The sequence below is a fragment of the Lepidochelys kempii genome, chromosome 1 (genome assembly GCF_965140265.1).
Source record: "Lepidochelys kempii isolate rLepKem1 chromosome 1, rLepKem1.hap2, whole genome shotgun sequence".
Taxonomy (NCBI): domain Eukaryota; kingdom Metazoa; phylum Chordata; order Testudines; family Cheloniidae; genus Lepidochelys; species Lepidochelys kempii.
The window spans coordinates 150,486,344-150,506,799 of record NC_133256.1 but is presented as its reverse complement, the minus strand read 5'-3'; the positions used below and the strand labels follow the sequence as shown (position 1 = coordinate 150,506,799).

Here is a 20,456-nt window from a genome sequence, read left to right as displayed (position 1 = left end):
GGTCCCTCTTCGACTGGGTATTCCAGTCGAAAACCAGACACCTGGCAACCCTAGCTCTGCCCCCAGCCCAGCCCAGCTCCGCCCTCACTCCCTCTTCACCCCCAGCCCAGCTCCGCCTCTAGCCACAGCTCCTCCCCCCTCCTCAGTTCTGCCCCCGGCTCCACCTTCAGCCTAAGCTCCTCTGCTGAGCCAACTAGGGGGTGTGGACAGATGCCATGACTGGTAAGGGGGGGAGGGGGGGCAACAAGAAAAGTTTGGGCACCACTGTTCTAGGGGAATCCGTAGGTAGTATGCAGCCATTCTACACCACCCACGTCCTTTCACTGATTTAGGAGGTGTGGTCACAGTGGGTGGGAGCATCACCAAAGTGCACCGTGCTCCGGCAATCCAGGGCTGACAAAATGGCCCCTATGGAGTTGTTCATAGCCAGCACAAGTCAGAGCCTCTGAGGTTATTCTAGCTTCTGCCAAGGGCTAAACCAGCTCCTGGACGGCCCCAGGATTGCGGGATAAGGGGAGCAGAAAAGTAGGAGAAAGCAATGTCTGTCCCATTCTCTGGGAAAGGAAACAGAGTCTAGCAATTGTGATCAAAACATACTACCTCACTCTTAGAGAGGGAGCCCTTCTCCCTACCAAACCTGCACACTAAAAACAAGGGTGAATTTGGTGGCAGCTAATACCTAGTTCATTTTTCCATGAATGGAAAAGATCTAATTAACTACACTGTGTGAATAGGAACAAGAATCTGCTAGACAACTCTGACACCACATTCTGCAGGCCATCACCCTCTGACCCCACTGAGGATTACCAAAAGAATCTACACCATCTGCTCAAGAAGCTCCCTAATGCAGCACAGGAACAAATCTACACTGACACACCCCTAGAGCCCCAACCAGGGGTATTCTATACGCTACCCAAAATCCATAAACCTGGGAATCCTGGATGCCCCCCATCATCTCAGGCATTGGCACCCTGACAGCAGGATTATTTGGCTATGTAGACTCTCTCCTCAGGCCCTATGCTACCAGCACTCCCAGCTATCTTTGAGACACCACTGACTTCCTGAAGAAACTACAAATCCTTTGGTGATCTTCCAGAAAAAAAAACATTTTAGCCACTATGGATGTAGAAGCCCTCTACACCAACATTCCACACAAAGATGGACTACAAGCCATCAGGAATAGCATGCCTGATACCATCACGGCAAACTTGGTGGCTGAACTTTGTCCTCACTCACAACTATTTCAGATTTGGAGACAATTTATACCTCCAAGTCAGCGGGACTGCGATGGGTACAATCATAGAATATCACAGGGTTGGAGGGACCTCAGGAGGTCATCTAGTCCAACCCCCTACTCAAAGCAGGACCAATCCCCAATATTTGCCCCAGATCCCTAAATGGCCCCCTCAAGGATTGAACTCACAACCCTGGGTTTAGCAGGCCAATGCTCAAACCACTGAGCTATCCCTCACCTGCATGGCCCCACAGTATGCCAACATTTTTATGGCTGACTTAGAACAATGCTTCCTCAGCTCTCGTCCCCTTATGCCCCTACTCTATTTGTGCTACATTGATGACATCTTCATCATCTGGACTCATGGGAAGGAGGCCCTTGAGGAATTCCACCAAGATTTCAACAATTTTCACCCCACCATCAGCCTCAGCCTGGACCAGTCCACACAAGAGGTCCACTTCCTAGACACTACAGTGCAAATAAGCGACGGTTACATAAACATCACCCTATACCGGAAACCTACTGACTGCTATACTTAGCTACATGCCTCCAGCTTTCATCCAGATCACATCACATGATCTATTGTCTACAGCCAAGCTCTAAGATACAACCGCATTTGCTCCGATCCCTCAGACAGAGACAAACACCTACAGAATCTCTATCAAGTGTTCTTAAAACCACAATACCCACCTGCGGAAGTGAAGAAACAGATTGACAGAGCCAGAAGGGTACCTGCAAATCACCTACTACAAGACAGGCCCAACAAAGAAAGTAACAGAACGCCACTAGCTGTCACCTTCAGCCCCCAACTAAAACCTCTCCAGCTCAAAGATCTACAACCTATCCTGAAGGACAATCCCTCACTCTCACAGACCTTGGGGGACAGGACAGTCCTCGCTTACAGACAGCCCCCCAACCTGAAGCAAATACTCACCAGCAACTACACACCACACAACAGAACCACTAACCCAGGAACCAAACCCTGCAACAAATCCTGGTGCCAACTCTGTCCACATATCTATTCAAGGGACACCATCGTAGGACCTAATCACATCAGCCACACCATCAGGGGCTCGTTCACCTGCACATCTACCAATGTGATATATGCCATCATGTGCCGGCAATGCCCCTCTGCCAAGTTCATTGGCCAAACTGGACAGTCTCCACACAAAAGAATAAATGGACACAAATATGACATCAGGAATCATAACATTCAAAAACCAGTAGGAGAACACTTCAGACTCCCTGGTCACTAAATAACAGACCTAAAAGTTGCAATTCTTCAACAACAAAAAAACTTTAAAAACAGACTCCAGCGTGAAACTGCAGAACTGGAATTAATTTGTAAATTGGATACCATCAGATTAGGCCTGAATAAAGACTGGGAGTGGATGGGTCATTACAAAACCTAAACTTAATTCCCCCCCCCAATACTAATTTCCCCCTATTATTACTCACACCTTCTTGTCAACTGTGTGAAATGGGCCACTCTCATTACCACTTCAAAAATGATTTTTCCTCCCTTGGTATCCTGCCATCAATTGAATTGCCTCGTTAGACTGACCTCACACTTGGTGAGGCAACTCCCATCTTTTCATGTATTTATACCTGCTCCTGTATTTTCCACTCCATGCATCTGATGAAGTGGGTTCTAGCCCATGAAAGCTTATGCCCAAATAAATCTGTTTGTCTCCAAGGTGCCACAAGGACTCCTCGTTGTTTTTACTGTGTGGTCAGTTGATCAGACACAGATCAAAGGCTGTCACTGGCACCCTATCCAGTGTGATCATAAAGGTTACTTGGGGGAGTTACTTTTGGGCATGGGATTTTGGCAATGATGCTCTACAGCTATGGAATCAACCACCCATCCATTAGTGGCTAGTGGTAGGCAGAGTTAGTTTTTTAAAATCACAGCTTACAGTGCTTTATGTCTGATGCTACTTTTATCTGTCTGTAAATTAGGAAACACCTTGAGACATTTGTAAAAAAAAAAAAAAAAAAAAACACCCCACAAACACAATGTAAATGCTTTAATAAAATAATACTTTGCAATAGCATAGTGCCTTTCAACCTAGGATTTCAAAACAATTTACAAAGGTATTTTTATCCCTATTTTCTAGATGGGGAATGCTGAGGAAACCAAAAGATTTAAAGTGTTTTTCCAAACTCTGTTGTCTGTGCAATATCTGTCTGAGGTACTTATATCCTTCCCTTTCTCCCCCCACCCACACTGCAGTATCTGAGTGCCTCACAATGTCTAATGTATTTATCCCTCATAACACCCCTGTGAGGTAGGGAAGTTTTACCGAAGGGGAACTGAGGCACAGAGACTTGCTGAAGGTCACAGAGGAAGTGTGTGGTGGAGCTGAGAATTGAACCCACGTGTTCCAGGCCAGCACCCTAGCCAAAGAACCTTCTTCGTCTCCTTGTGGAAAAGATATACGTGGCATCAACTGAACATTTATTCACCTGACTACATTTTATGTTCTTTATTTCTCCGGCTCCCCCAAAATTATAGAACCTTCCAGACTGAATTTGGAGATGCTGACTTGTAGCTATGGAAATCCATCCTTCTGTATTTCCCCCACACCTACGTATGGTTCCCCAAGTGAAGGGGCTTCATTGTTATTTAAACGCAGCAAAGAGTGTTTGGTGTCTGGCACCTAGAGTGACAGCAGCTGGCACTACAGTAAGGCTTTGTGCTGCCAGGATGGGCATCTCCCAGGCACTTAAAGCAACAAAGTGCGGCCTCTCGCCATGACAAGAAATGGAGACGGGAGTTCAGAACTGTCACGCAGCATCTGAACTCAGTGTCATGTGAAACCGTGACAGCAGCATTTTGATACTCCATAATATCAGTTGCTAAAGTGCTTTTTTTAGCTGACTACTGGGATTTGAGCTGTGAATTAAGATACTGGAAAAATGCATCAGCAAACTCAAATAAATGAGAACAGAGTTCTCAGACCTGATGCCTAAAGTTAAGGCTCCTTAATCTATAATTAGACATCTAAAAATAGGTGGCCTGATTTTTCAGAAATGCTGAGCAGCCACAAAGCTATTGGGTGCTACATACGTTCGGCCCCCATGAAAATCAGGCCACTTATTTTAGGTGTTGAATTATAGATTTAGGACACAAGTTTCAGGCATCCATGTTTGAAATTTTTAGCCTTAACCTTTGCATTTTCATACAAGGGAGTGTTTTAAATGCAAACAATTAAAGTAAAACCAATAAGTTATACAGTCATTTCTTTTAGGGTTTAGGGGAAAATATTTGCTGAATATTAAACTAATTGGTGATGCTACAGCATATTCTATTTTATTAGATAAAATAAGATAAACAGATCAGGTAGATCTCAATTGCTGCGCCAATTATTTTAATTTAGTACTTAGCAACCAATGCTGTCTGCAACCTTCAATTAGTTTATGCTTCATTATCCTACAAAAGGACCAGATTCACTTCTTTATTACAGCTATTTAACCATGCTCATGAGGTTCTTCTATTTAAAGGAATTAATCTCTGAACATGACTCTGTAAGAAATGGAGCTATTTTAGGATCTTGGAGTAACTAGTGGGATTTTCCTTGTACATTTTTAACTACCAGTGTGTCCTGAAACATCTCTCAATTCATTTGGAATACAACATCCAACAATGAATTACCCATGAATCTAGACACTCAATATCAGTTTGTAAGGCTGAATAGCAATTACAATGGCAATATGCATGTTCCATTATGGGGAAGGATTTCTCCAGTAAAATGCATTTTGTATTTGCTTGTTTCTCACTTGATTTTTCTGCAGTTTTTCCTTAAAAACAAATTCTTATGTTTTGTACATGGTATGAGGATTTTTTAAAACATTATCTCCTACAGAATACAGTACTGGCCAAAAGCAGAACAGCAAGTGAACACAGTTATGAATACCAATGAGAGCCTGTCCTTTCAGCACTCTTAGAAATCTTTTCTCAAGTTCAGAATTGGCTCTTTATTTTAAAAAAAATTGCAAAAATGATTTTTTGCTTAATTAGCTCTTAAAAGTGAGTAAATGCTCTCACTAAAACTTTTTCCTGGTTCAGAAAGTTGCCTGCCACCTGTTTGATAAGCTGGCAAGCGTTCAGAACACTACCTGGTCCCCCTTTAGTGAGTCAAAAAAAAAAAATCTCTTTAGCCCATTTGCCTTCACAGCTCCTGGAAGCTACTTCCTATTCTGAATGGGTATTTTCCCATTGGTAGCAATCATGTACAGCATCAGGTTGTAGCCCAAGCTTGTTCTATACCCGAAGTCCCATGCTTGTAACAGCCTACCTGTTGTCAATTCAAATGCCACAATCAAACCAGTGGGAATGATACTGTGGGGCAGCCAGGGAGGAAAATGTAAAGGAGTAACATTGCCTGCAGTGGACATGTGCCTGGCTCAGCACCCACTATGAAGATCAGTGAGGAAGTGAGGAGATGATGGAGTCAAAGATTTTTCCCCTGAAGCTGTCTTAAGTCCCTCAACTGCAGTGCTGTGTGATAAAGGATTCCACTCTCCTTGGAAGTTTGGGGCAATATTCTTTTTAAGAACCAGTAGTTTGAGTGACACTCTACTTCTAGCACTCTTAAGTTTTTGGTTTTTTAATGACTTATGGCTGACAAAACCTGTCCTTCCCCACCTCTTAGTAACATGAGGGTGACTGCTGCCTTACGTGAATCGTACCATGGTATGCTAATAATACTGACACCTAGCAGAATCTAGTCACTAAATCCAGAATTTTCCATCTTTGGTCTCTACAATTAGTTACCTAAACCTGTGCTCAGGCCACTCTACAATTAAGGTCACTTATTTTGGTACCTAAGGTTTGGGACCGAGATGTGAAAAATATGGTCTAAATCCATAATTTCCCTCTTTAAAAACACTTAATACTGAAACGTATCCCACACCTCTTAAAAACGTTGTCCTAAATACTGACAAGGAAGAGTTCTGTGGCTGACAGCTTGCTGGGATAGCAGAATCTGCAGCAGCATCTTAATATATCTGGCATTGGCAAGGATGCCTAGAAATCACATAATGCTTCTCCGTCCTTGCTAAAAATCCCAGTTTATATTCACTAGGATTGTCATGTTGCAGAAACAAATGTGTTTCAAAGGCCACGTAATCAGATACTGCATCTTTTCATAAGAGTTATAGTCACTACCACCACCTTCTTTAACACAATCTTTTTCAAAAGAAGCTGCTATACCGGTAGGAAATCCATCCATTTCCTAGGGTAAGCGAGTTAGGAGATGATCCTGTCAAAATAAACAGTAATTGAAGGTTATTTTAACTCCGCTGATGACAGTCTAAGCAAGGAGACGAAGGATTGGGGCATGAAGAATTAGTGGAGTGATATGGTGTGGAGAACCTTGACGCGCTACAGCCTGAGCAATGAGCTTTTCCGTGACTAATTCATGAAGCTTTGAGTTCCCAAAGCACTTTATACATTTGGATAAGTATTGTACAAGTGAGGAAGAAACTGAGATGCGAGATGTTCTATGATTTGCCCAAGGACACACAGCAAATCAGCAGCAGAGTGAAGCACAGAACTGAAGCCTCCGGATTCCTAACCCTGTATTCTAACCACCAGACCATGCTACCCCCATGTTCACACCATGGCCCAAGTCACTGTGATACCTTTCACAAGTACTACATTCATCCAAACAAACAATCTCAACACAAATTAGCTGTGAGCAGATAAATAGCACCATGTTTAACTCTAGGTATAAGAAAGTCCTTCTGGTCCTTGATTTAGGTCCTCCTCAGTATTACAGCTTATGAGAAGAGGCACCCATGGCAACATGCATTAATTCACAAACTAAACAAATGCACTCTTGCCAACTTTCAGCCTCCTGTTTAAAACAGGTTTAAGTCCAGTTTTGAAAGTTACAAAGAAATTTTAATAAGACCCAAATGTCTGAAGGAAGGATCACTGTCTGTGAAGACGCAGGTGCAATGCTTTCCAAATAATCAGTCGATCCCTTTCATTCAGTATTACATAGTGACACTTATCTGCTCTAAGCTGCTCCAAAGCCAGGAGTGTGGGGGAGAATGCAGCATGCATGGTAGTTGCTGTCTTTGTCCGAGTGGAGGAATTTGCTTATGAATTTGTGATTCAGAACTCTGTGAAGTTTTTTGACCATTCTGGTTTTGGTGAATGTACCAATTGCCATTGTATTTGTTATTCGTTATCAATCCTAATGACCCGAGATAGAGCCTTTCTTCTTGGTGACAGCGACTAGCAGCCAACAGTACTAGTGGGGGAAAAAACAACCCAGATGACCTTTCTGAAGCAAATGCCATCTGCAGATCAGCACTTGGAGACCAAGTGCTAATTACGTTGCTCAATGCAGGATACTTCTATTCTGTTCTCATCCCCATGCCATGGTTCACCCTGAGCATGACTAATTCATCTTAGCTGTCAGGCACAATAAAGTAGCCAGAGCAATGCTTTGTCTTTCAATAATCTACAGCTATGTGCCTAAATAAGCACTTTGGGTGCCTTTAAAAAATAAAGCTGGCAGCTGCTTAAGCTGACATAATATCACTATATGCTGATTAATTCCTTGGTGCCAGCTGCTTTAGATGCATTCATGCTGGTAATGGACATTGCACTGTGAAAATCCAGTTCCCTGTACAAGTAGATCCATTGCTTTTGAGAGGTCTGGAAAAGGAAACTTCGTTTTGGCTGTTTAAAAAGTACCATTGCCAAAGGCTAATTGACTAGCTCTGAATAAGTAATTTGTTCAGTGATCTTAGTCCAGTCTCTTGCGACCATTTCACTATGTCATAATGTCAAAAAAATTCAGTGTGTACTCCCAACATGGAAAAGAAGGCTGCTGCCAGTCAGCAGTGAGGTACTTTGACAGATGTGTGTGGAAAGCCTGTATGTGCGTGCTTGCACTACACCTGGGCATAAATTGATCAGTCTAAATTTCACTCTTTCAATCTCATAGATACTAAGGTCAGAAGGGACCATTATGATCATCTAGTCGGACCTCCTGCACAACACAGGCCACAGAATCTCACCCACCCACTCCTGCAAAAAACCTCTCACCTATGTCTGAGCTATTGAAGTCCTCAAATCGTGTTTTAAAGACTTCAAGGTGCAGAGAATCCTCCAGCAAGTGACCCGTGCCCCATGCTACAGAGGAAGGCGAAAAACCTCCAGGGCCTCTTCCAATCTGCCCTGGAGGAAAATTCCTTCCCGACCCCAAATATGGCAATCAGCTAAGCCCTGAACATATGGTCAAGATTCACTAGCCAGATACCCAGGAAAGAATGTTCTGTAGTAACTCAAATCCCACCCCATCTAACATCCCATCACAGGCACTGGGTCTATTTACCATGAATATTTAAAGATCAATTAATTACTAAAATCATGTTATCCCATCATACCATCTCCTCCATAAACTTATCAAGTTTAATCTTAAAGCCAGATAGGTCTTTTGCCCCCACTCCTTCCCTTGGAAGGCTATTCCAAAACTTCACTCCTCTGATGGTTAGAAACCTTTGTCTAATTTCAAGTCTAAACCTCCCAAAGACCAGTTTATATCCATTTGTTCTGGTGTCCACAGTGGTACTGAGCTTAAATATTTCCTCTCCCTCTCTGGTATTTATCCCTCTATTTTATAGAGAGCAATCATCTCTCCCCTCAACCTTCTTTTGATTAGGCTAAACAAGCCAAGCTCCTTGAGTCTCCTTTCATAAGACAGGTTTTCCATTCCTCGGATCATCCTAGTAGCCCTTCTCTGTACCTGTTCCAGTTTGAATTCATCCTTCTTAAACATGGGAGACCAGAACTGCACACAGTATTCCAGGTGAGGTCTCACTAGTGCCTTGTATAATGGTACTAAAACCTCCTTATCTCTACTGTAAATACCTCGCCTGATGCATCCCAAGACTGCATTAATTTTTTTCACAGCCATATCACATTGGCAGCTCATAGTCATCCTATGATCAACCAATACTCCAAGATCCTTCTCCTCCTCCGTTACTCTTTGCATGCTGAGCTGCACCTTGTAACTAGGGTGCATCACCTCTAAATCAGCACTATTGTATTGTTATAGAATGCAAAGGTATGTCCATAGGGTGGTAGAAACACAGCTTTGCTGGATACACAGACCATGAATTGTGGCACCTTAGAGACTAATACGTTTATTTGGGCATAAGCTTTCGTGGGCTAAAACCCACTTCATTGGATGCATGCAGTGGAAAATACAGTAGAAAGATAGAAAGAGAACATGAAAAGATGGGGGTTGCCATACCAACTCTAATGAGACAAATCAATTAAGATGGGCTATTATTAGCAGGAGAAAAACTTTTGTAGTGATAATCAGGATGGCCCATTTCAAACAGTTGACAAGAAGGTGCGAGTAACAGTAGGGGGAAATTAGCATGGGGAAATAGCTTTTAGTTTGAAACCTGAGACCATGACTTGATTTTTTTTAAAGCATCTTTTGTCAGCAGCAGCAGCACACCTGCCACATGGGAGGCCCTGGTCTACAGTCAGCTCTGCATACTTGTTTTCTGTGCAAGGTGATACAAAGAGCATACAGTGTGACGGGGGAAGTGCCCATTACATCCAAAATGAACACTTCACCTCTGTCGACATTTGTTGCATGCTGTCATGCAGCACAGCTGAGAAGTGTAATAAAAACGACAAGGGGTCAGTTGATGGCCAGTGGGGCAAAATCACCTGCCTCTGTGACCATCATCTTAGACCTACATTCACACTTCATGAGTCAGAGAGATGAAAACTGCCACCATCGCACGGTCCTCACTAGTGAGCCAGAACCTGCATGTGCCTACCTGTCCTATCCCCAACTTGCAGCTAAAGTACAATATTTAGATAAGTTGTTACATGGGGCCCCTCTCGAGGCTTCCCCAGCTGTGAAACCAACAAAGGTGCATAGCCTGCTGGCTTCCCAGCCAAAGGAGCCATTCAGTAATCTGGCAGGGAAGCACCTTTGCTGAGGCAGCCACCTAAAGCTCACACAGCTGCCCAAATCCTTCCTCTTCTTACCTGATTGGTAATTGGGCCTTAGAGAATGTTAGCTGGGGAAGCACAGGCCCATGTCCTTCTGGTGCCATAGCAGAAGCAGAATCTACTTTGGCAACAGCTAAGGAAGAAGAAATCCTTTCAGGTGTCTCTGTATGTATTTTATTTTATTTCTTAAAGTAGTAGTTCTTTGTTCCAGCATGGGGAAAATATGCTCTACCCTATACCCAGGCCAAGTGTTTAATGGGGAACACCGGGTAATTTTTTTCTCCTTAAATATAGCTCAGTTCCTCTGTCTCCAAATAATTTGTCTCCTTATCATGCCATGAATGTGATCTACAATATTACTTTTTATGCAGCACCCAGAAGACGCCACAATAAGTGCTTTAATCCAAAATTTGATGGTGTAGAGGAGAACCTGGATGCAGTACAAAGTAACAGCTCGCTGAAACCCACTGGAATGTGCCCAGCAAATGAAGTTGTTTCAAGCCCGTTCCTCCAGCTGAGGCAACTGCAGGCAGTTCAGCAGAGAATAACCTCTGACCCTCCAACTCTCACTCCCACCAATATATGGATAGAACACAAACTGTACATACTTCTAGCTGCCATGATCTCCTGCTGCAGGACACATATATACAACTGAAGCGTCAGCTGAGGCGCAGAGCCGAGGAAAGCCTGGATCACAGATGCCCTGCTGAATGCAGATCTATGTGTAAACAGTTTGCCTTCAGCCTGGCCCACTTCCTTCTCAACTTCTTCTGAATGTCCGTCTTTAGGCATCTGCCTCTTCTTGGTGATGCTGACATAAGGCTCTTCAAATCTCCCCGCATGAAAGTAAATGTAAAAAACTTCCACACACCTGGAAGTAAATCAACAGATAAAGAGTGATAGAAAAAAAATCAAGGGTTTTCCAATAGCCTTATTAACATTCTAAACCCATTTTCACAATTACTAATACTGTGCCCTGCTCTCTGATAATCAATTTATTTCCCAACTTTACTGTGCTATGATTAGGGCTCTACCAAATTCACAGCCATGAAAAATGCATCACAAATCGTGAAATCTGGTCTTTTGTGTGCTTTTACCCTATACTATACAGATTTAGAATCATAGAATATCAGGGCTAGAAGGAACCTCAGGAGGTCATCTAGTCCAACCCCCTGCTCAAAGCAGGACCAATCCCCAATTTTTGCCCCAGATCCCCTAAATGGCCCCCTCAAGGATTGAACTCACAACCCTGGGGTTAGCAGGCCAATGCTCAAACCACTGAGCTATCCCTCTTCACAGGGAGACAAGCATTTCTCCAATTGGAGGTCCTGACCCAAAAGGGAGTTGCAGGGGGTCGCAAGGTTATTTTAGGGGGCCACACTATTGCCACCCTTACTTCTGTGCTACCTTCAGAACTGGGTTGCCAGAGAGTGGCTGCTGTTGGCCAGGCGCCCAGCTCTGAAGGCAGCGCCCCACCACCAGCAGCGCAGAAGTAAAGGTGGCAATACCATACCCTGCCACCCTTACTTCTGTACTGTTGCTAACAGCAGCTCCACCTTCAGAGTTGGGCACCTGGCCAGCAGCCACCGCTCTCCAGCTGCCCAGCCCTGAAGGCAGCACCCTGCCAGCAGCAGGTCAGAAGGGTGGCAATACCATCCCATCCCATGCTTACTTGTGCCCTGCTGCTGGCAGTGGCTCTGCCTTCAGAGCTGGGCTCCTGGCCAGCAGCCGCTGCTCTCCAGCTACCCAGCTCTGAAGGCAGTAAAAGTAGCAATACTGAAACCCACCCATACAATAACCTTGCAACACCCCGCTCCACAACTCCTTTTTGGATCAGGACTCTACAATTACAACTCTGAAATTTCAGATTTAAATAGCTGAAATCATGAAATTGATGATTTTTAAAGTCCTGGGACCATGAAATTGACCAAGATGGACTGTGAATTTGGTAGGGCCCCCACTCATAATGGTGAGTTGTCCTCTTGATGTGACATTAATATCCATGAGTCTACTCACTGGGGTAAGCATTTTCAGGATTGAGCCTTTGATTTGTATTAATGACCCAAATTATAAGTAGCTGTCATCTGAGTTCTAGATTTGTGATGGGGAATTATATATCCCAACCTGAAAGCAAGGAGTCATAACAGCCAGCCAGGTGCATTATCTGACCAGTACATCCCACAGCCAATGGAGATTACTACTATTACAATTCAGTATCTATAATTAAGGTTAAGATTTTGTCATGGTTATTTTTAGTAAAAGTCATGGGCAGGTCAAGGGCAATAAACAAAAATTCACAGAAGCCATGAACTGTCTGTGACTTTTGCTGCTGCGGCTCTATGGTTTCCCCCACAACCATGGTGGCTGGGAGCTGCAGGATTCTCCCTCTGCCCACGGTGGCTGGGAGCTGCAGGGTGACCATATTTCCCAAAGAGAAAATGGGACACTCCAGCCGCTCGCCCGACCGGTCCCCCTCTTCCCGCGTGAGGCTGTTGCTGGAACCCTGAGCAGGGCCCCCTCAGGAGTCTGTCACCTATTGCTGGAACTTTGCAGGGGGTCGCTTGTTGCTGCGGTTGCCTGTCGCTGGAATCCTGCCAGGGCCTCACTGGCTGCCAGCTCCAGAGTCCCGCAGCCCCTGGGGCTGAAGCAGAGAATGTTACGGAGAGCTCTGGAAATCATGGATTCTGTGACTTCCATGACCTCCATGACATAAACGTAGCCTTATCTATAATAAAATTCCAGGGTTGTCACTCTCTCTGCTTGTCACTCAGGCCTAGAATATCTGAGAGTCACTGTGAAGCAATAGGAACAGCTACATGCATAGTGGAGACCTCTTTTTGTTAAGAATATCACCAGCCTGAATCATCACTAGGGTTTGTGATCTGTTAACATCTAATTTTTAAAGGTCTCAGCCATTTTGACTTAATGAATTATACCTATGCAACAGCATAGCTTTTCAGCTACAATAAGGCCTGTATCTATACCATTCCAAGAATCCTAGACCATTGTGCAATCTCAGGTAACTCAACCAATCACCACCCTTACTCTATAGCTAATTTGCATGCAACAATTTCATTGGTTGTGTGAGGGAGACCGCATAGATGGTGGATTACCTGGCTCAACTGCCACCATTCTTCAAAATCACCCACACAACAACACAACCAGGACCCACAAAACCCCCAAACACATATAACCCCTCACTGCAGCATATACCCCACATTTGCCAAGCGCACAATGTAACACTACTTTCCCAGCACCACACACTCATTTGCCCACCCTCACTTATACTTCCCATAGAACTGTAGCCATGGGTCATCAACAGGTTGAATCATCACTGAATTTGTGGGTTGTTACCATCCAGTTTTTAAGTTCTCAGCCATTTTTAGACAAACGATTTTAAATGACCAATTAGAAAATACACTGAAGAGCTCATATTATCCCAGTGATGAGGCCTCTCCTCCCTTGAGCCCTGTCAGTAGCAAGATAGGAAGGGGCTTCTGTTGGTAAGCAAACTATGACTATATTAATATTATTATTCCAGTGGACTACTCTAGAGAGTAATGTCTGTTAGAGCTAGAAGCTGACTGGAAAGTCTGTATGTTTTAAAAAAGCAACCCATGACTGAGAACGCACCATTGTCCCAAATAAAACATTTTAACAATAAACTGTAGAAAAGCTTAGGCTTTTGAAGAGTGCCTGCTGGTCAGGTAGACCAGGAATATTCAAAGAAGCAAACTAAAACTGCTGCTATCTGGGTTGTGTTGGAATTCTCTCTAATTTGCAGGGACAGGGGTGGGGTTAGGAGTCTTGTTTTTAAATAAACTGATATGCTGTTTCCCTATCAGAACCACAACTAAGGCAACACATGACAGCAAATGCTCTGAACCCGACTGTCCATACCTGTGGAAGGGTGTGCTTCTGTGTACCACCACTAAAGCATTAATTGTACCTTTTCTCTAGTAAAATGCAATTAACCTCTAGCCCTCACCCCTGAGAGAGCATTATTGCAATCCTTCCACTTGGAGACTGAGTCCCAGATCCTCAGACATATTTACGTGTGTCAAGGTTCCTCCCCCACTCTGAACTCTAGGGTACAGATGTGGGGACCTGCATGAAAACCTCCTAAACTTACTTTCACCAGCTTAGGTTAAAACTTCCCCAAGGTACAAATTAATTTTAGCCTTTGTCCCTGGATCTCCACTGCCACTACCAAACTCTAACTGGGCTTACTGAGAAACATAGTTTGGACACATCTTTCCCCCCAAAATCCTCCCAACCCTTGCACCCCACTTCCTGGGAAAGGTTTGGTAAAAATACTCACCAATTTGCATAGGTGACCACAGACCCAAACCCTTGGATCTGAGAACAATGAAAAAGCATTCAGTTTTCTTACAAGAAGACTTTTAATAGAAGTAAAGAAATCCCCTCTGTAAAATCAGGATGGTAGATACCTTACAGGGTAATTAGATTCAAAACAGAGAGAATCCCTCTAGGCAAAACCTTAAGTTACAAAAAAGGCACACAGACAGGAATAGTCATTCTATTCAGCACAGTTCCTTTCTCAGCCATTTAAAGAAATCATAATCTAACATATACCTAGCTAGATTACTTACTAAAAGTTCTAAGACTCCATTCCTGTTCTATCCCCAGCAAAAGCAGCATACAGACAGCCACAGACCCTTTGTTTTTCTCCCTCCTCCCAGCTTTTGAAAGTATCTTGTCTCCTCATTGGTCATTTTGGTCAGGTGCCAGCGAGGTTACCTTTAGCTTCTTAACCCTTTACAGGTGAGAGGATTTTTCCTCTGGCCAGGAGGGATTTTAAAGGGGTTTACCCTTCCCTTTATATTTATGACAACATGCTTAACTCCCATTGATTTCAATGGGAGATAGGTGTCTCAATACCTTTGAGGATCTGGGCCTGAGTTACTTTCTTCCTCCACACAGAACTAGCTCCTGTCCCAATCACAAGCAACCCATGAGGCAGAAAGTAAGCAACATTTCTTCATTCCCCTTGCACAACTTCTCGTCTACCAATCCCAGTGTTAGTAGCAGGGGAAAGCAAATGCAGAGAAAAGTCACACACGAATGCTAAGTACACTATAAGCACAGTTAGACTAATCACTACAAAAAGCACAGCTAACTCTGCACTAAGCTTAGCTTTGGGTAAAATTTTTAAAAGCACCCATTTGTAACTTAGGAGCCTAAATTCCAACACTTAATAAACGATTCAGGCTTATATTTTCAAAATCGTCTGCGGGATATGGACACTCAGTTCCCATGAATTTTAGCGGGTATTGGGCTTCCAAATTGTCAGGAGCCTTTGGAAATTTCAGCCTATCTTTTGTTCCTGCAGTTCACGACATTTAAGTTTGGGTATAGCAGGCATTTCTCTGGTTGTAGTATGTGAATTTTACAGCCAAAGGGGAATTTTTCAGCAAAAAATTTTTTTGTTGGAAAATGCTGATTTGTTGATACCAAGACTATTTGCAGAAAAGGGTAGGTTTTGAACAATTTCCTCTTTGTTTGTTTTTTTAAGTTTCTAAATTGTTGAAATGGGATTAAAAAAGTTTCATTTTCGGTTCAAAATGACTTTTCGTTTTGAAATGAAAGTTAATTTAAGGTAAATATATATATATATATATATATATATATATATATATATATATAAACTAAAACGTCAAAATTGAAATGAAATGTTTCAAGATTATTGAAACAAAACATTCTGACTGACCTGATCCAAAAAATTTTTGGATTTTCAATAATGAAAATTAGAAATTTTGACTTTTCATCTCAACTCAGGAGCAGAAATATTTTCAATATCTCGAAAATTTTCATGGAATGGGAAAACCACCCAACTGTCGTGAATTCCTTGTTTCTTTTCTGTCAGTGTTGATGTAGATACAGTTTTGCACATAACAAAATGTTTAATTTCTTTCTATTGTGTTCAGTACCAAAAACTTTGTACCCCTGACTTCAATGGACCAGGATTTGATCACCAGTGTTTTGCATGAAAGCCCTTTGTATTATCCTTTTTTGCCTCGTGCAAGAGCATAGTTTATTACTGTGTAAGTAGAGGCAGTCCCTGCTGCAGACAATTTGTAACCAAGCACCCACTTTAGAAGAGGTGTGGTAGCTGACTGGTTAAGATGCTCAGGTACACTTCTGGAAGTTGTGGGTTTGCTACTTGCTTGATCTCATGCTGAAAGGCCACCTTCCATTCACCTCGCTGCTCCATGGGGTTAGAGAAGCCAAAGGTGGTTGGATGTGATGCTGGCCCTATCACACCATTGTGAACTGTTGGCTAGGGAACTGATGTGCCTTGACCATGCCAACCTGATGAGCCAGTGACTTGTAAGAACTCTGACCCCCTTCTAGGCCCATGTTAGAACTTAATGAACAGTAGGGGTGGAGTGTACACTATATTGGCTAAATTTTACTTCCACTGAAGCCTGTAGTACTCCAATTGATTTCAATGGGAACACAGTTAAGCCATGCTGAGTGCTTTTGAAAATCCCATCCTACATATTGTACTTGCTGTAACAGATACAGTTCATATCAGACAGAAAGGAGCCAACTGTCACAGGACAATGACACACACAGACACTCAGATGGGAGACCTAAGTTCCAGTCCCTGAGCCAATGAATATTGAATTATTTATACAAAGTGGAACAGCTTTAAGAGGCAACCCTGAGAAAGCTCCATAACCCAGTGGTTCAGGCTGTCACCTAACATGTGGTAAACCCAGGCTCAAGTCTCTGTTCCCTATCAGGTAGATGGGAGACTTGAACCTATATCTCCCACAGCCTGAGTAAATATTCTAACCACTGGGCTAAAAGTTATAAGGGAGGGGAGGAACTCCTTCCCACCCTCCAGGAGAAAAGGCTTAGGCACCTAACTTTAGGAAAATTGGCTGTGAATCCCTAGCAGAGGGAGACACCTCCCTCCAGCCCAGACTTATGTGTCTAAATCCCTTAAGGGGTGTGGCCTTATCACACACCCCTCTCCTCTGCATTTCCTATTGGCTAGCTTAGGCAGCTTCCTGCTCAGCTTGCTAGCTTTTGTAGATCTCATTCTTAGGTGCTTAACACTCTTCTGATTGTCTTATATAGAGAGCCTGAGCTCCTTACTTGGGGCTGTTGATTCCAGTAGGCAGTGTGCTGCCTAACATTTAGACATTGCAATGCTTAAGACCCCTTTGTGGATCTAGCCCCTTTTTTCTTGGGTGCCACCTGTGGCAATGTTTGGGAGAGCTGATCACTATGGTACAAATAATAAAGGGAGAATTTCATGAATCCCAGAGTGATGCTCCGATTACTAATTATCTGTATTGCAATAGTACATAGGAGCCCTAGTCATGTACCATTATGCTGTGGTCTGTACAAACACAGAACAAAGAGGCAATTGGATAATGGGATGAGATTGTACTTGGCCAAAGTGTAATTTGAGGTTTTCTCCAGAAAAGAACATTAAACCTTCCACTGAAATGCTTTTAAGTCACTTTGCTTTTATAGTCTCCTTCAGTTTAGGTGTTAAAGTGTCTCCATTTCAAAAAAGAAAATTCTAAATAAGTGTAACTACCTTTTCCAAGCATTCAAAGGAATAATTGCATTCACAAAGCATGGCATCAACCTGAAGTGCCACAGAAATCCCAGATAGTGTCCTGCCGTCACTTCGTCCCAGCCAATTACATTGAAATGTATCCTTTCTCAGACTTGCCTATATCTCAAAGACTAGAGTCAGGTCACTGTGTGATATTGGCAATATTACTCTACAAATCACTTTGAGTACTTATAGAGAAACTGTTCCTATTACAGAGGGGGAAAATAAAATTGGCAAAAGGCAAGTATATGCTCTTTCATAACACAAACATTCTCTCCATGAACGGGAAGGCTACTAGCTGTATGATGTCCCTGTTGTAATTACTTTTGTGACAGCAAATGTCCAGCTAATATAGGTGGTACTGAGGATGAGACAATAAGCAGGTTTATAAATTCTGTCATGTTCAGGAACCAAACAAGGCTAGATCATTGTAGCTAGGCAAGGCAGTATTTTTTCCAGGTGGCTGCCATCTTGTGCTCCAGCATCTGAGCTTTCATTTGGAAATAAATAAATAAATAAATAAAAGGAGGAAAGTAAATCTCTAGCCTTTATGATTACAAAGAAAACCTTCAAAATGTGAACTGGGCATCAGCCAGTGAGCCAAACTGAAAGTGCCCAGCAGAGCACGCATCATATGCTGTATATCACCGTGAACTAGTGAGAGTGGCGTCTCATTCTGACTTCTCAAATGGACAGAGCGTGGAACTATAGCAGAACTTGGGGCAGGGTTAAGTCGACCTAAGTTATGCAACTCCAGCTTCGTGAATAATGTAGCTGGCGTCAAAATACTTTAGTTCGACTTATTGCAGTGTCTAAACCGCACTGGGTCGATGGCAGAAACTCAAATCTAAATATTCTTCTTTCTAATATTGTTTCAAAGGGCACTTTCAACTCAATATCTCAAGTGGAATTTTGGGCTCTCTTGTCAAACAGAACACCTTCTGGAAGAAGTGAAACCCCTGAGAATTATAAATACTACAATATGAATGGAATCATTTAAATTAAGCCACACTAGGAGTTTCCCTTTCTTCCTGTGAAGTCAATCTGATCTATGTTACTATGTTGCAGAAATTTGCAGTAAGATATAACTTACCCAGTAACTATAACTATCAAACTGCTTATCTTCACAAAGAATCAAGCAACTTTAGAGAAATGGGCCTTGTCTGTACAAAGAGAAAACAGCTTCTAGATTCCATCTAAACAAATAGCCTCAGTAAGGATCTCACTGTATAGGAGAGAAAACTGTTTGCTTGCCACCTGGCCTTCCTTTTTTATTTCCAGCCTCTGTGGGGGGGACCTCATAACCTATTTTCTTCAGTGCTAAGTCTTAAGATTTGTGGATTCTGCAGGTTAGCAAATACCACACCCTTTCTTTCCCTGTGTTTGCTTTCAGGACAGCAACATGACTGTTCCTGAGAGACTGACAAAATAACTATTAAAGCATATTCTACAGCATTAGTGTTACTTTGATTAATGCAGGTGCATAAGCACAAAGGAGACTCAGTCAGCTTCATACCAATAGAATACAGGGGGGATGGAATAATTTTTATAGTGGGGGTGCCCAGAACCATTGAACCAAACTGTAAACCCTGTATATAATGGAAACCTCCTGCAACTCCAGTTCTAGTACCTATGATAGAATAGCTATAGAAATACAACAGACTAACGTTTTGGGTGTTTTGGGCAGGGGGACATTGTGCAAAGAAACACACAACAGGCACAGATCTAGTTCATATGGACAAACATGGCTGTACCACACACACGCAGAACACAAAAATCCTATATACACACACACACGCATCTCTATATCCACACAACAGAGACGTGAAAAGAGAGCGAATGTTTCTAAATTGGTGTCTCTGATACACAAAGGCAACTGAGCTTCCATCTCGGGAACCTCAGCTGCATCTCAACCACAAAGCTGAAGACTACGCAAATGTAACACATGCCAATGTGTGCTATACATTGCAAACGTTCACACAGCTGTACACGGCTGTATTATGCACAAACGCCGGGGGCTCGCTACGAAAAGAAAAAGCTGCCGCAAACAAGATGCGCTCTCCAGGGCGCCAGAGGGACAGCTCCGCTCCACCGACCCGCGCGCTCGTCCGCTCTGCGAGCCCCCCGGGGGAGCCTCTGGCGCGCAGCAGGGGAGGTGGCTGGAAGGGAGCGGCGATGCTTTTTAATGAAGTAAATCGGGAGGGCAGGACGCTGCCCACGCGGGCCAGCGGCCCGCCACCCACCTGACAAGGGGTCCCAGCTGCAGGATGTGCAGCAGCAGCACCAGGGGTCTGTCCCGGCTCAGCTCCCGGTGGATGAAGACCAGGTTGAACTGCACCAGCACGCAGGGCAGGAGGGCGAAGAGCAGGGTCAGCGCCTGCCAGATGCGGTCCCCCGCCGCGCGGTAGGTGCTGCTCAGGTACAGGGCGGTGCCCGTCTCGGCCACGAAGAGGAGCAGGGAGACGAGGACGGAGCCCGGGAATTTCATCTCCGCCCGTGCCGGCAGCCGGCGCGCCGGGCGCCTCATCTGTCTGCGGCAGCCGGCTGGGCAGGGCCCCCCGCTCCGCCCAGCGCCCTCTCCCGCGGGGCTCGGGCCCGGTTCGCCGCGGGGGCGCGCTGCC

General features: G+C 43.8%; 1 protein-coding gene across 1 annotated transcript in view; it reads right to left on the bottom strand.

Moving 5' to 3' along the window:
- The window catches only part of XK (X-linked Kx blood group antigen, Kell and VPS13A binding protein), a 28,695-nt gene extending 8,239 nt beyond the window's left edge, over window positions 1-20,456 (bottom strand). Inside the window, exons 1-2 of the mRNA XM_073358189.1 lie at window positions 20,079-20,456; window positions 10,844-11,106 (exon numbers count right to left, since the gene is read on the bottom strand). Coding sequence (XP_073214290.1) covers window positions 10,844-11,106; window positions 20,079-20,362 — 547 coding nt within the window. The 5' untranslated portion in view covers window positions 20,363-20,456. The remainder of the gene's footprint in view (window positions 1-10,843; window positions 11,107-20,078) is intronic.